The sequence below is a fragment of the Sycon ciliatum genome, chromosome 2 (assembly GCF_964019385.1).
Source record: "Sycon ciliatum chromosome 2, ocSycCili1.1, whole genome shotgun sequence".
In the NCBI taxonomy this organism is placed as follows: Eukaryota; Metazoa; Porifera; class Calcarea; order Leucosolenida; family Sycettidae; genus Sycon; species Sycon ciliatum.
The window spans coordinates 12119524-12135170 of NC_088644.1; the positions used below are offsets into that span (position 1 = coordinate 12119524).

The 15647-nt window shown below is 48.4% G+C and overlaps 1 protein-coding gene across 4 annotated transcripts in view; it reads left to right on the forward strand.

Annotated features, from left to right (window-relative positions):
- Positions 1-13566, forward strand: part of LOC135808736 (early growth response protein 1-A-like) — a 30525-nt gene extending 16959 nt beyond the window's left edge. For all 4 annotated transcript variants that reach the window (XM_065321961.1, XM_065321962.1, XM_065321963.1 and 1 more), the window contains 2 exons: positions 1-709; positions 11991-13566. The exon at positions 1-709 is cut by the window's left edge and continues 255 nt beyond it. In XM_065321961.1, coding sequence (XP_065178033.1) covers positions 1-709; positions 11991-12580 — 1299 coding nt within the window. In that variant the 3' untranslated portion in view covers positions 12581-13566. The remainder of the gene's footprint in view (positions 710-11990) is intronic.
- Positions 13567-15647: the final 2081 nt, after the last annotated feature.

A 15647-nucleotide genomic window follows, 5' to 3' on the forward strand; every position in this document is an offset into this window, starting at 1 on the left:
CCGGGTCACGGTCAAGCTACTCCGCAGTTCCTTGGCCAGTGGACTATGTGTGCACCACAGCAAGCCCCGTATATGGTTCTTGTACAACCCACTATGAACAACACTGCTTCACCTATTCCAACCACTCCACAATCTGGATCCCCAGGCACACCGGTGAAGATTCCCAGCTCTCCTCTATACATCCAAAACTCATCACCCATTGCACCTCATTTCCCCCATCAGTTCTTGTCAACTGGTCAAGGCGTAGCGTTTTCCCGAACCGGCAATACCCCCGAAGGACCTCAAGCCCTGCAGCCTGTTAGTTTGCCAGTACTGAGTACCATGTCAACATTTGCCTCACCGTGTGCATTGCCACTGAACTCTTTCGAAGGCAAAGCTGTCGCACGCCCACCTGGCGGAGCAAGAAGCTCAGCAAATAGTGGCGAACGCACGTTGAGCGCATCATCCCGCCCGCAGCCATACACTGGCCGGTCACTGAGCATCAGCTCCAACACCAGCTCCGTCACCAAGTGCTCATCGGAGAGCGACGACTGTACGACACCCCTCCCACCACTCATCTCCGCCTCATCGCAACCAGCATTGGCTGACAAGGCACCGACACTGCCTGACAGGCCATCCCAGAGCAATCGCTTCCTCTGCCCCTATCCCAGCTGTGAAAAGTCCTACACCAAAAAATCACACCTCAAAGTACACATCCGATCGCATACAGGTCAGTTCAGAGCAAAGAAGAGATTGTTATTTTACTTAGGGCACGTTCAGACTACCGATGAAAAGTGACCGATTGGGAAAGTTTCCAAGGTGATTTGATCACGTGACGTTACTGGCACGTTACAGGCGAGTTTCCAAGGTGTTACAGGCGAGTTTCCAAGGTGATTTGATCACGTGACGTTACTGGCACGTTACAGGCGGAAAGGTTTTCCGGCAGTAAAATGTGCTCAGGCTGGGAAAAAGGGAAAATCCCTTCTCAGTGCCGCGGTGAGAGCTGCAAAACTTACGTACCGGTAACGTTAGTTTACCGGTAGTGGGAATGTCCTTCGCGGATTCTCACTATTCACGGTTTGACGGGATTCACAATAGTCTGAACACGCCCTTACTGAAGTAAACACAGTCGGTAGAAGGGAGGAAAAGATCGGTCACTACTCAGAGATCCATACCATTTCTCCAGCACAGGGACCACACACAAGTGTGAAACTCCTGATATTTGTGGATAATCTGTGACCATAGCTATGCTGATTCTGTATAGGTTCCTGCATCTGTACTGTACTTTTAAGCCGCCTAAAATCAAATTTTCACCAGTTTTAGTCTTTGGGGTGCTGAGTCGAATGGTCTTGGTCCGAGGAAGCTGAGACGCTCCCTCCCTCCCTTATCAGTTCCCAATTGAACTCGCGCACTTCCACCAAAACTGGGTGACTGATAGCAGCGTGAGTACGTGTAGAAGTAGGAGGCAAATTTTCTAGCTCCTACTTTTGGCTGATTTTTTCTTGTTTTCTACGGGTTTGCCATGCCCATGTCAACCAGGTCTAAAGAAAGCGGAGAAGATAGCTCTAGTACGATCCCGCTTGCCCAAAGTGGTTCTCCGAGCACTGGTATCAACGGTTCTGTTGACGTCACGCCTTTATTTGGCGAAAACGGCTCTGCTGGATGCCAAATTGATGTGGCCTCGTCTAACTTGCCTGCTAACCATAAGTGCTCATGCATGTGTCATGACCATAGAATATAGATGTTGCGGTGACGAATCTTTGATGGGGATCATGAGTAGTTCGGTCAAGGAATTGGCTGCCATGAAAAAAAGCTGTTGTTGACAACAATTCCCTGAGGATCGAAGTGGCGGCACTCAGGGAGGAAGTTCAAAAGTTGTGTACGCCTACATGTACCCCAACAGGCCAGTCCATGTCCTCCACGGCCACATCAGTGATCAACCTACGCACATCTGACTCAGGGCCTCCTACACGCAACTTGTATTCAAGTGTTTGCAGCTCAGGGGTCACAACTGACACAAGTACACCACGCGAACCAACATGTGCTCCCGTACCGGTCGAACCTGAGTGGGAGGACTTTGATCGGAGAAAGCTGCGAAACCCTACACGCACGTTGACAAATAGGACTACCACTACAAGCCGTGACGTAGCACACAAGCCAGGCCAGTGTCACCTCGTATTATCAGCAAAAACCTGAAGCTCCTGCAAGTTTTCGTGGAGCCCCTCGGATAAAATGCCGCTCAATTTACGTTGGCAATAGAGAGGTTCTGCACAACGAAAATTCGAATGAAGTTTCGATACAGGCCTTGCGAAAATGTGTACAAATTTTCGCACGAACTTTGTGCTCTGCACATTTTCGTAGTTTGCACGCGCCAAGTGCACGTACGACATGACCCAATCTCACGAAACGTCCTACGAAAGTTCATTTCGCGTTCCCTGCAAGTTTCGCGTCCAAAGTTGCGAAAGTTCGTGCGAAGTTTCTCACTATGTGACGTAGAGCGAAAGGTCGTACACATTTTCGTTTTGCAGAACCTCTCTAATGTCCACATGGGATGTAGTGCTGATTCCATAGTAGGTTGATGAGAGAAAAAAGACCTGCCAGTCATGAAGTGCAGTGTGTCAGAATCCCGGTACTTCGGACTGGCGTACGCACATGTCGTGATCCCAGCAGATCAAATCGACAAAGCCCTGCAGGAAAACTTCTGGCCAGCGGAGGTGCATGCACGCGAGTGGAGATTCGCCTTGGATAAGATAGCTTCAGCTTCAGCCACATCATGAACGCCGACACCCGACTAAACCCTAATGCAATCCCATTTCATCCTAGACCACACAATAAAAAGCATGAAGTTGAGGATTTCACACTATCTCAAAACATTGACATCATGATACTGGCGGAAACCTTTCTATCTAGCTCTACCGCAGACAGCTTGCTCAGCATACCTTACCATGCACTTTTCCGGAGGGATCATCCCAGTCATGGAGGTGGTCTAGCAGCCTATGTCAACAATCGCTTTCAAGCACGAGTGGTGGGTGACCACACCAACATAGAACCTTTGCTACTGGAGATCAGAAGTCATCAAAACCGGATTCTCCTAGGAGGAGTGTATCGACCTCCAGGTGAGCCAGTACAGTTTTGGCGGGACTTGTCCAACGCAGTAGACACAGCAGCGGCGTCAATGCCAACGTCCCCGCTGATTTTAACGAGCGACTTCAATGTCGACGTAAGCCAGCGCCAAGCCCCTCAGCTCGACGATTTACATTGCTTCTGCGACCAGTTCAATATCAGCAACAAGGTGCAGGACACTACCCGCATTGCCCCCCACGGCAGCAGAACAACACTGGATCTCGCTCTAGCTGCGGATGGAGCGATAACCTCCTGCACGGTTCTCCCTTGTACCATCAGCGACCACTTTGCGGTCGTAATTGACCTACCTTTCACGTGCACTGTGGAACCTCCTGCTGTCAAGTGCATGCGTAACCTAGCAAGGATCGATATGAACCGATTTGCTAATGACTTGCATCATTGCGACCTGGAGAATTTTTCAACCGCTCAGACTGTGGATGCCATGTGGTATTCTTTGACTGACAAGATTTTTTCTGTTTTAGACGAGCACGCTCCTGTCCGAACGTATCTGCCTAATCTTCCTCGCGCACGTCCTTCCTTGGAAATTACCTTCCCTCCACGGCGCTATTCTATTTCGCAACGCAGCACATCGTCGCTGGCGAGCCTCGCCGACTGACATGGATCTGTGGACTGTATCCACATCAGCATGAGTCGAGGCTAAGCGAATGTCCAGACGCCTCAGGGCCGAGTACTACAAGAATCTTCTCACACGGAGCCAGGCAAATGCACGCCTCACTTGGAAAACAATAAACCAGGTCAGCGGCCGGACCAAAACTTCCACTCCACCCTCTGTCAGTATAGCAGCACTCAGCGAGCAATTCAGTGGAGTAGTCTCCGATCCAAGTAGACCTGTGCAGCTATCCCTACCTTGCGGTCCATCACCACGGGATCCTTTGCGGGAATTCCAGGCCACTAGTGTTGAGGGGTCTTCACCTTCCTAGTGAGACTCGATGCTCGTAAAGCTGAGGCCAGCGACAGTATTCCTACATTCATCCTGAAGCATTGTGAAGCAGCCCTCGCCCCATCGCTATCCATATTATCTAATGCATCCCTTTCGTCTGGCATTGTGCCCGTCTCCCTAAAGATTGCAAATGTTCGACCCCTATTTTGGTCTGGTGACAAGAACGCATCTCGCAATTACCATCCCATATCTTTGCTGCCACTAATAGCATCGAAGATCTTGGAGAAGATAGTCCACAAATGCCTGTGTGACTTCGTATCAACCCATTCACTTTTGCCCGCCAATCAGCTTGCGTACCGGCCACAACACTCCACGGAAGATGCCTCGACCTTGGCCATGGACCGCTACCTGTCGTCAGCAGACCACCAGCTACATACTGGCGCAGTACTAGTGGATAAAGTACGGCACCAGCTCATGATTCAAGATTTGTTTGCTTTGGGAGTATCTTCGACTGTATTGCGTTGGTTTGCGAGCTACTTCACGGACCGTCGACAGAGAGTAGTTCTGGCGAGTGGGCAGTGCTCGGGCCTAACTGCATGCGAGTATGGAGTCCCTCAGAATAGTGTACTGGGTCCTTTGCTGTTTTCACTATATACCATGGACCTTCATAGCGTCACTAGCCCAGCACACTCCCAGCTGTTTGCGGATGACATCCTTCCTCGACACCGCAAGCAGATCCGTAGCAACCCTAAATCAAGTCTTGTCAGTTGCTGTGTCAAACTTTGCTGACTACCTACACGGGAAAGGCCTGGTTTTAAACCCCGACAAGACGCAGGTCTTAGCCATTAATGCATCACGCCGTGGTACCCTGGAGCTCAACGTTAACTGCAACGGGGCGCCTCTCATCCAGACCACCACTGCTCGCTTTCTGGGCCTACAGATCGATTCCTGTCTTCGGTGAGACGCGCAGGACTCCAGCATAGTACGTAAAACTTCCCAGAAGTTAACCACCCTGAGAACCATCCGCCCATCGTTATCTGAACGCCAGTCGCTCCTCTTCTATTCTGCCCTTATACTTCCTGACATGCTATATGGATCAAACGCGTTCTTCTCTGCACTCACAGCTCAGCAGCGGCACCAGCTCACTGTCCTCGACAAGCGATGTGTTCGCTGCGTAGCCAATCTGCCCTTCCCGTCCCATACCACTCCTATTATACACTCGCCTTTCCCTGATCCCTGTAATTGAACGTGCCAAATGAAAACTCCGTTTCCTTATGTACCGTGGCCACACCAGCAGCATCAGCCCTCTTCTGAAAGATAGAGTAGCCCTACAACCTCCCAGTAACACCCGTGGCAATGACAATTTCAAATACGTTGTGCCGCTAACTCGGCAAACATCTGGCGACAGCTGACCATTGGTGTCCGCCGTGAAGCTTTGGAACACCCTGCCACAGGAACTCACGTCCAGCCCCGTTTAAAAGATTGCTGAAGGTGTTTTTCTACGGTTTATATGGCCGAATAGTACCTCCCTCTGGCATAGGTCCTCATCTTCCTATTTCTCTCTGATTGTTAGTTCGTTCGAACTTGACTTGTAATTACCGATACATATACTTCCTATTGACTGTTTTCTCTTTTTCTCAAGTACAGCTTTATCGAGCCACACTTTTTATTCTATTCCCATCATAATATTGGGCATCAATACCTGTTTGGCTTGCGATGTAAACTAAAACTTCAAACAAACAAACAAACTGCGCCCTACTAGTTGGGGATTTGTATGCGAAATGTCACTAAAAGCGCCATTTCGTTCTTATAAAAGCACGGATGACCGTGATTGGCCCATATGTTGTAGTCTTTTGGACGCTGAGTCGACTGGTTTTGGTCCGAAAAGGCTGTGATGCAGCGTTCGGCCCTTATTCCCAATCGAACATGGTTGAACAAGCGGTCACGTGCTCCTGCGTACACCAGTCACCTGGTCACCGCGCCAGCAGGCGACAACTTTCACACCAAGGTTCAACTCGAGTGACAGGACTGCACCCAAACAGTCGGTAAGTTGTACCCTGCAGCCACGGTGACTGGTGTATGCAGGAGCACGTGACCGCTTGTTCAGCCATGTTCGATTCGGAATAAGGGCCGACGCTGCATCGCAGCCTTTTCGGACCAAAACCAGTCGAGTCGGCATCCAAAGGACTACAACATATGGGCCAGTCGCGGTCATCCGTGCTTTTATAAGAACGAAATGGCGCTTTTAGTGACATTTTGCATACAAATCCCCATCTAGAAGGGTGCAGTCACCCAGTTTCAGTGGAAGCGCGCGAATTTGATTGGGAGTAAAGAAGGAAGGGAGCGTCTCAGCTTTCTCGGACCAAGACCCTTCTACTCAGCACCCCGAAGACTAGTGTGACAACTGGCGAAAATTTGATTTTAGGCTTAACTTCCCCTTTCAGTATTTACGTGAACAACTGCTGGCGTTGCTATGTATCTGCCTGTTGCTGACGTTGCCCTTGCACTTTGAACATCAAAGAAAATCACATTGAGATCTTTCTTCAGAGAGGGTGGCTATCATTAATGCAGTACGAGCACAGTATATCGTACCTCCAAGCGATGTGCTTTGGCAAACTCAAAAATTTGTAATGGAACAAGTCTAGATGTGCCTCTGGAATTTCATGTCTATCAACAGGAGCCTCTTTTACGGGCCAATAAAAAATAAAAAATCCGATCTGAAGAGCAATGTCAATAAAGCCGCTCATAACGCTAAAAATCAAATCAATTCAGGAAAATTCAATTCAATTCAAAGTCGTGACACATCCGGTAAAAAACAGCAAGAAATAATATCTCGGTGCAAAAGAAGAAAAAGGAAATAAAAAGCCATCAGCGACTTATTTTTGTTTAGTATCTAAACTCTAAGTTCGGGCCTGGTTTAAATCTGGCTTTGGAAAATTTGCAAATAATCGACGACGCGGAGACAGCAATTTAAAAATAGCAATTAAGAGAACAAATTCTGCTGTCATCGCCACACTGCAACGAAGTCATGAAAGTTTTCCAAAATCGATTTTCCAGTCACATTCATCAGTGGAATGTCGTGACTGAAGAGATCCGTGCCGAACAGTGACTAGATAATAATGTACTACGAGAACAAAATAAAGTGCTAAAATAGAATGAAGAAAGGTGAGACAATAGAAGTGAAGTGGGAACTGAGTGCAAAGTGCGGCGAGACGCTAATTATAACGCTGGATCTTCGTAAGCAGAAGAAACATGTACCGTATTTCCTCGATTAATGGACCATGCTCGAATAATAGACCATGCTGAAATAGAAGACCCTCCTAGAGGCCTCACGGAAAAGTAGTAGATCATGCCCGAATAAGAGACCCGGTCTCTTGTTTGAGTTCATCGCTTTGCGCATGCGCACTAAGAAAGCACGTGGTGGATCAAAAAAGGACGCGATTTTAGGTTGCGCAACTACAATTTTTGTAGTGGCTCGTGCTTTCTTTCATGATTTGAGCACGGTCCACTATAATTTTCATCGGCACATCGCTGGAAATGGTGGATTTTTAACACGTCATAATATATTCAGTTGGTAACCCCAGGGAGATATCGGCAGGGGGACGTGGTAGAAGAAGAGGCCGGACATCACGCAGCGCACCCTCAAGGTACACAATGAAAAGAACAGGAGACAACGAGTCACCTTGGGGTGTGCCGCGGAGAGTGGGGAATGACGGGCCCTTAGCGGATGGGAGTACAACCCGCAGTACGGTGTCCTGGAGGAGGTAACTGATCATTCGGATTTCATCCGGCTGCAAGAACGATCCCAGCACCGAGATGAGCCGTGGCCTGCTTATACAGTCAAACGCTTTTGACATATCAATGCCTAGGATATCCAGCGCACAACGATAACGTTGGCATCGAGCCGCCAACCATCGGTATGACCACACAACATCTGTGGTGCTTCTGCTGGGGCGGAAACCACTCTGTGTGTGTGCAACGAAGTTGTTGACGTCCTTGTTGATCCTCCGCAGCACAATCAATGATAGAATCTTCCTGAGCGCTGTGAGTAAAACCACGGGCCGTAGGTGAGCGACTGGTCCCCTTGATTTGCCAGGCTTTTGTAACGGAATAAGCGACCCACTACCGATGCTGTTCAGGGGCAGGCCTGTCTCGATGGCAGAGTTGAGGACCTGGGCGATATTGGAGTAGACGAGGGTAGGTGAGTACTTTAGCAGCTCCCCTGGCATGTTATCTGGGCCACTTGACCTGCCATTGTTCAACTTTCCAGCTGCCTGTGTCACCTCTGCCTCAGAAATGGGCCGCTCAAGCCGGCGGTACTGAATAGCGCAATCCTGGTCGGCAAGGCCCGGTCGCCGCAGCAACAGTGCACCAGGCTCCGGTGTGTACAGCTTAGAAAAGTGGTCGGTGATTTGGATGGCTACTGAGACTGGCTGTATTACTTGTCTACCCGCTTCATCATGCACAGTGATAGGCTGTTGTTTTTGTCGCTGGAGTAGATGGACTGCATGAAACATCTGTGCTGTATCCTTCTTTGCTTCTACTTCCCTCGCCCGAGCGTCCAGCTCATTCGATGCTAGTTCCTTTGCTCGCAGCCGGATTCGGTGTGAGAGGGTGTTCCGCCGATGCTTCAGATCAGCCACTTGCTGTGGATCCCTACTTGTAGTTATCAGCAGTCGTAACCGTTTTTTCTCTTCCGACCAGGAATGTAGCTGATCATCCATGAAACGCTGTTGCTTCTTTGGGGGCTGTGCCAGTCCAATGGTATTCTTTGCCGTTTGCTGGATGAAAGACGAGATCGATGTCCAGTGTGCTTCCGGTGTGGATGTGTCTACTGCGCCGTTGGCGATCCGATGGGTGAGTTGGGACTGGAAGTTTTGCCGGCAGGTGTGCTCGCTCAATCTATGAACCTGAAACTTCTGAGCTTTCGCGGTTCTTTTTTTGTTGTTGTTATGTGCCCACAGCCCATAGATCCTGCTCAGACGGGCGCGTGCGACAACGAGCCGATGGTCTGATTTCACCAGTGTCCCAGCATAGGATCGGGCATCTGTGAAAATCTGCTTCTGGTTGCTGCTACTCAAAATGAAATCTATTTGATTGTATATAGGGATAGAGCAACCGCCGTTTGGGTTGTGCCTCCAACCTGTCCAGGTTGTCAGATGCCTAGCTGGATGTTGAAAGGCAGTGTTACATGCAAAGAGACCAAACGACTCGCAGAAATCCGCTAGCATAGCTCCGCTGTAGTTACGACGTCCACGACCATATCGTCCGGTGCACGAGCCGCCTGAGTCATCCCTCTGGCCGAGTTTGGCATTGAAGTCGCCAGCGACGAGAACGAGCGAACTGGACCTTACTGAACCCAGGCAATCTCCGAGCGCTGAGTAGAACTCGTCGAGATGGACATCATCTGCCGCTACGCGGGTTGCCGTTGGCGCATACACATTGACGAGAGATAAAGTACTTCTCTTGGACAAATTGATTTGTATCGCAGCTACTCGGTCTGATACTGACCATATCCGATGAATACGTTCAAACAGGCTGTTGTGAATAGCGAACCCAAGCCCATAATGCCTGTTCGCCGTTGGTAAGCAGAATATCCTGTAGTCACCAGCTAGTTCGTCGCAGCCGTCCTTTATTTTAGTCTCTTGCAAACTGCAAATTTTAATTTTGTATTTCCGAAGGTCATCAGCAAGCTGCTGTTTCTTTAGGCTTGACGACAAGCCGCGGACATTGAATGAACCCACACCAAAGTCCTGTTCTGTACTACTGTCATTACGTTGAGACGCAAGCGTTCGAAGTGAAGAAGACATTGAGCTCCAAGAGGAGCCTGAGGAACGTCACCTCCTCATCCAAAACTTAGTACCGGACAAATACGCCGACGATGTGGATTTCGTGACTACTGATGGTGAGAGGCTGAGGACCCTCCTTCCAACCATATCCAACAAGCTCCTCGAATGGGATTTGAAAGTGAATGAGACCAAAACAGAGCACACGCACATCGAACGGCACACTGATCGCATCGAGGAGGAGTGGCGAACCACCAAGAAACTCGGGTCCCTATTAGGTGATGCCGAGGATATGCTACGGCGACAGCAACTGGCAACTGTTGCCTTTGGTAAACTCTGGACGCTGTGGATCCGTAGGTCGCTAGTTTCGGAGGATCTCCGCATCCGGCTCTATAATGCCTTTGTACTCCCTGTACTCTGCTATAATTGTGCAACATGGGCACCAACGAAACAGCAGCTGAGCCGTATTGAGGCCTTCCACCGAAAACAGCTGCGGGCGCTAATCGGCATTGTGTTCCCGAATCGGATTAGGAACGAGAGGCTCTATGAGCGTACCGGCGCGGTTCCTCTCGGCATTATCATCTTGAGAGCTAGGTGGAGGCTCTTTGGGCACGTCCTCCGGCTCCCGGCTGACTCCCCACCATCACTGGCCATGGGAGCGTACTTCGCAGAGCCTCGCCCAGCGGGCTGGAGGGGAAGACCAAGACACACACTACCAACGCTACTACAAGATGATGCCAAGCGGATTGGACTTTCCTTGTCAAGCAAAGTCGATCTGGAGGCGTTCCGTGCCCTTGCTGCTGACCGAAGCGGTTGGGTGGGCATCTGTGCCCGAGTGGTGTCGGCACCCTAGTTTTTTGTCTTCTTTTCGCATATTTCTTCTTTTTCTGAAACTGTTATGGTCTTTTGTATCTATTCGAAGTGGCTTATGCGAACATTTTTGGCTGGTTTGCATGATTTGCATGCCCATTAATGCAGCTGCAGGCCATGCTGATGTCTACGCGAACAAGCACATAATAATAAATAATAATAAATAATAAAAATAATATAGAAGTTCTATATTATGACGTGTTAAAAATCCACCATTTCCAGCGATGTGCCGATGAAAATATAGTGGACCATGCTCAAATAATAGACCATGCCCAAATAAGAGACCAGGGGTCCAACCCTCTTCAAAAAACAAAAGACCGGGTTTATTAATCGAGGAAATACGGCAGTTGTGTTAAGATTGTTTTCGTAGGTGAACAGCATGATTGTTCGTCTCACTACACAATTCTAGCGTTATAATTAGCGTCTCGCCGCACTTTGCACTCAGTTCTCACTTCACTTCTATTGTCTAACCTTTCTTCATTCTATTTTAGCACTTTATTTTGTTCTCGTAGCACATTATTGAATGTATATCTAGTCATTGATCAGCACGGATCTCTTCAGTCACGGCATTCCTCTGATGAATGTGACAGGAAAATCGATTATGGAAAACTTTCATGACTTTGTTGTAGTGTAGCGATGACAGCAAAATTTGGTCTCATTTTCTCTGTGCTGCGTTGATGAGTCCACAAAGGACGAAACAGCTCTGTCTGCAGATTGAGTAGTTATTCTAATCTCTATATCTTATAACCGAGAGGTGCTCTATATCAATTGTATGTATGTATGGATGGACGAACCCAATCCCAAGCCGTACCGCAATTCCGCTGACACAGCTCTGAATTGCAGTACGACTTGATACGGGGTTAGTCCATCCAGAGCCGCGATGAAACTGCAGGAAGGGTCCAACCAGATTCTCGACTCTTTCTCGCCCTCTTGGAATGGGTGGCCATGGGAGAAAGGTTGAGTCAGTGCAGCGTGAGTAACAGGGTTAATGAGATTGGGTTTGTCCACGCATCCACACCGTTGAACATGAACTGCAGGAAATATCCAACCAAATTCTTGATCCCTCTATATCCGAAGTCAAAGGACGGACAACATGTATACAGTGTATTGAAAAGTACATGTATGCCACCAAGGATACTGAAATTTCCGCAGCGGTGTCCAACGAAGTGAATCGGCACTCCACTTTGGAACCTGTTTACATGTGCATGTGCATGCAAGTCCTACTAGACCCAGGCGGGTAAACTAAGTGCTACGCACACACTGGACATGTGAGTTGTCAGCCAGTATGCAATCGTGATCTCTTTCTTGTCGTGATCTTCTATCCTGTGCAGGCGAGCGTCCCTACCACTGCACGTTTGAAGGCTGCGATCGCTCGTTTGCACGCTCGGATGAGCTGAAGCGTCACGTGTGTGGGCACACGGGCGAGAAGCCGTACTGCTGTCCAGTGTGCGAGCAGCGATTTGTTCGCAGCGACCACTTGGCCAAACACATACGCCGGCATATGGAGGCACCCAAGGTCCCCGCCTGGAAGCGAGAGATTCAGAAGCTGTACTCGGTGATGAACGGAGCAGCGTCTTCGCCGGCAGGGGGCTCTGCGGCAGCCAGTCCGGTTCCGTTGACCTCTTCTGGCTTCCAAACTGTGGGCGTCAGTCCGGTTCCGTTGACCTCTTCTGGCTTCCAAGTTGCGGGCGTCAGTCCGGTTCCATTGACCTCTTCTGGCTTCCAAACTGCGGGCGTCAGTCCGGTTCCGTTGACCGCTTCTGGCTTCCAAACTGCGGGCGTCAGCAGCACTATTCATGGAGCTGTAGCAGTAGCTTCAACCTCTCAGCTTGGCGGATCAGTGCAACACCATACAGTTCCAACCACCAGTGACAGCAGTAGAGACAGCATTCCAAGGACATTTCACTTTCCGCCAGTATGAGGTACGGACCAAGCTGCGTCTATTAACAATCCTATCACGGATTCTGTAGGCCATCAACCAATTTTCTGTGTCGATGCTGGTTGCGTTCGGCACCAGCTTCAAGACACATGCATGTTAGGGCTGTTGTTTGAAAGTATGCATTGCTCGACAATCCATGCCCATAGGCTGCATCTTGTTAGGAGCTGGCAACGATAACAACTCTAGTGTAGAATGTCCCGCGGTCTCAGGACATTAAAATCAAGCAGGAAAGCCTTTCCAGACTAGATCCCGGTCAGCTGAATAGTAACTTGTAAATAAAGCCCGTCGTTATTCCAGTGTCATTGCCAAGTAGCTGCTTTACTCATCAGACTCGGCCTTTCCACCATTCACTCAGGATCCTAAATTATTCATATCACTGCAAGCTCCACACGCTGGTTGGTCACCCGGAGCTCCATCAACGCAGGCATGGAGCTGATGCGAGCGTGTGGCCAAAGTTGCGCTGACTAAATAGCGGCGGCTAGCCGAGCTCCATGACGTGTGCGGCCTCATTAATGGAACTGCAACCCCAACACTGGCAACGCCACGGCTGCAGAATGTTGGAGTCTGCCTTGTTCGTTCTGCCAATGTGTCATGCAAGTAATGTCTTTTCCTGAACGTTCGAACCTTTTTGCAATTTGTCTTTACATGTGAAAAAATTCCCGCTGTTAGTAGCAAGTAGTCTCGTCAAGTTAGCAGTTAGTACTTAGTTTCAGGAGTGTCCTATTAGGTAGGTTACAGGTTACAGAACTCCCTCTGTCATTCGCTGGCGTTACTTGTACATGTGGTTTTGATAACGCTTCGCTCTTCATTGAGATATCTACCATTCTCTCTCTCTTCTTTCTCATTATGTTCTCCCAACCCTCCTTCGCTGTAACACAATAACATATTCGCTGCCTTGTCATTGAGGATTTGTGCTCGTTTATAAAGCACACAAACAAACAAACAAAATGGTTTACCCATGTTGTGTAGCTTTCGACTACGTGCTTCCTGTCCTGGCTGTAGTTCATGTGTAGATTTGTACTGTCAGGTGTACTCGTGTTATGTCGCTTTGCTCCCAGGCTCTGTGCCGTCAGCTGTTATGATTGATGCATTCATCCGTTGTAGTTGCGGTAAGATTGTTTTCGTAGGTTCACAGCATTATTGTTTGTCCCGCTACACAGTTCCAGCGTTACTGTTAGTGTCTCACCCCCCCCCCCCCCCCCCCAGTTGCACTCAGTTCTCACTTCACTATGGAAAAATCTATGGGAGTCAATACTAAGGGAGTGATAATGCTACACTGTCCCTGCGGGAATTTGCGGAAAAAATCCTCGAAAACTTGCGCAAGAAATTGTGGCAGAAAACAACAAAAAATGCGGTGAAAAGTGCGGAACTTGCCAGGGACTCGCGGAATTATTGACAGAAAATTGCGGATTTGGGCCAAATGACGAAATTTGTTGTATCCTTAGAATCGCTATTTGCGTACTGTGGAAATAACCTACGAGCAGGATCATGGAAAGCACTGTATACCAGGTATACTGCGTGAAAAGTGCAGAAAAATGTCAAAAGAAATGCAGAAAACAACATAAAACTCGGGAAATCGCGGATTTTTCAGAAAATCGCGAAATTTGTTGCGTCCGTGGAATCGCGATTTCCTGGAGGGACAGGCTACATAATAATTATACAACGGGCGCTTTCGATTACACGTTAACACAATTCTGGAACTGGTTTTTTTAATTCTGGAATGACCAGAATGAGCGGATTCCGGCCTTGTAAACAAACAACTGGAATTCACAACGCATTTTATTCATGTCATGTCACAAACTTGATGAATCGTAAAAAGAGATCACGTACACCCTCGCGCGCACGTGGACCCAGCATTGTGCACACGCCGGCCAGGGAGGCTCTTCGCGCGCTTGAGTCATGACCAGACCGGTAACACACCGACTGTGCAATTCTGGCGCCAGAATTAGAGAAATTCCGCCCTCTCTTCAGAATTGACGGATTCGACGGAATTGGATAAATCAATTCTAACGACGGAATTTGTCACTTTTTGTGTAATCGAACTGTGCATCAACAATAACTAATTCTAGAATTGACCGAAATGCGTGTCATCGATAGGCACCGGCGGATTATGCCGGCATAATTATTGGCATAATTTGGTGATTGAAAATTTGGAGCATAATTTGGCATCCTCTCGGAGGTAGGAGCATAACTACACGATTATACCACAGTTGTAGTATGTAAGCTATACAATTGTGGACAATGCACCTGATCAGCGCTGGTGGTCTGCATGGTAATGGGTTCGGAGGTCATGCAGACAGTGTTTTCAATGAAAAGCAGGGTAGAAATCATGGCAATACAGTCATGGTATTGTATGCTCGAACTCGTCTTCTTCAAAGTTCTTTCTCACACTGACACAGTACATGTAGCAGAAGATGCGAGTGAATCAGCCTTCATCAGGTATCCCATAGCGGACGAGATAGTGGCGGGTAGTCCGCAAAACTCCGTGTACATGTACATTGCATTTGTACATTATGCATGTTACGGAGTCATGACCTCTGGTAGTCTGGATTTTAGCAGCCATGATATGACTGCAGGGTATGGATATTGCTCGAAATTGATGTACATGTATAGTTGATGTTCGGTCATGATGGAAGGAGAAGTGGAGCTACGGGAGAGATGAGCTGATTATTCGCAGGGTGAGGCCGGTGACATCGGTTGGACGAGTCACATGATGATGATTATGAAGACCGTGAGTTGAACATGATAATCTTCAAAGGTAACTCAAACTAATTTGGCAATGAAATAATATTTTTACTGAAGTACAAAGAAATCAAGTAATGCAAGTGATGAATAGAAGAAGTAATGTTTTCTCTTTTCCATGTTGATCTCTAACATGCATGGACACCTTGCAGCTTGGTATGGGGATGCTCATGTATTTTGTTGTACTTATGGCCACATGTACCTTGCAAGTACGAAAAAGGCACAATTTTCCGAACTTTGAGGCTCCATGAGTACAACAAAGAATATATATCCCCGGGTGCCAAAGCATAATATGAGGATTTTACGA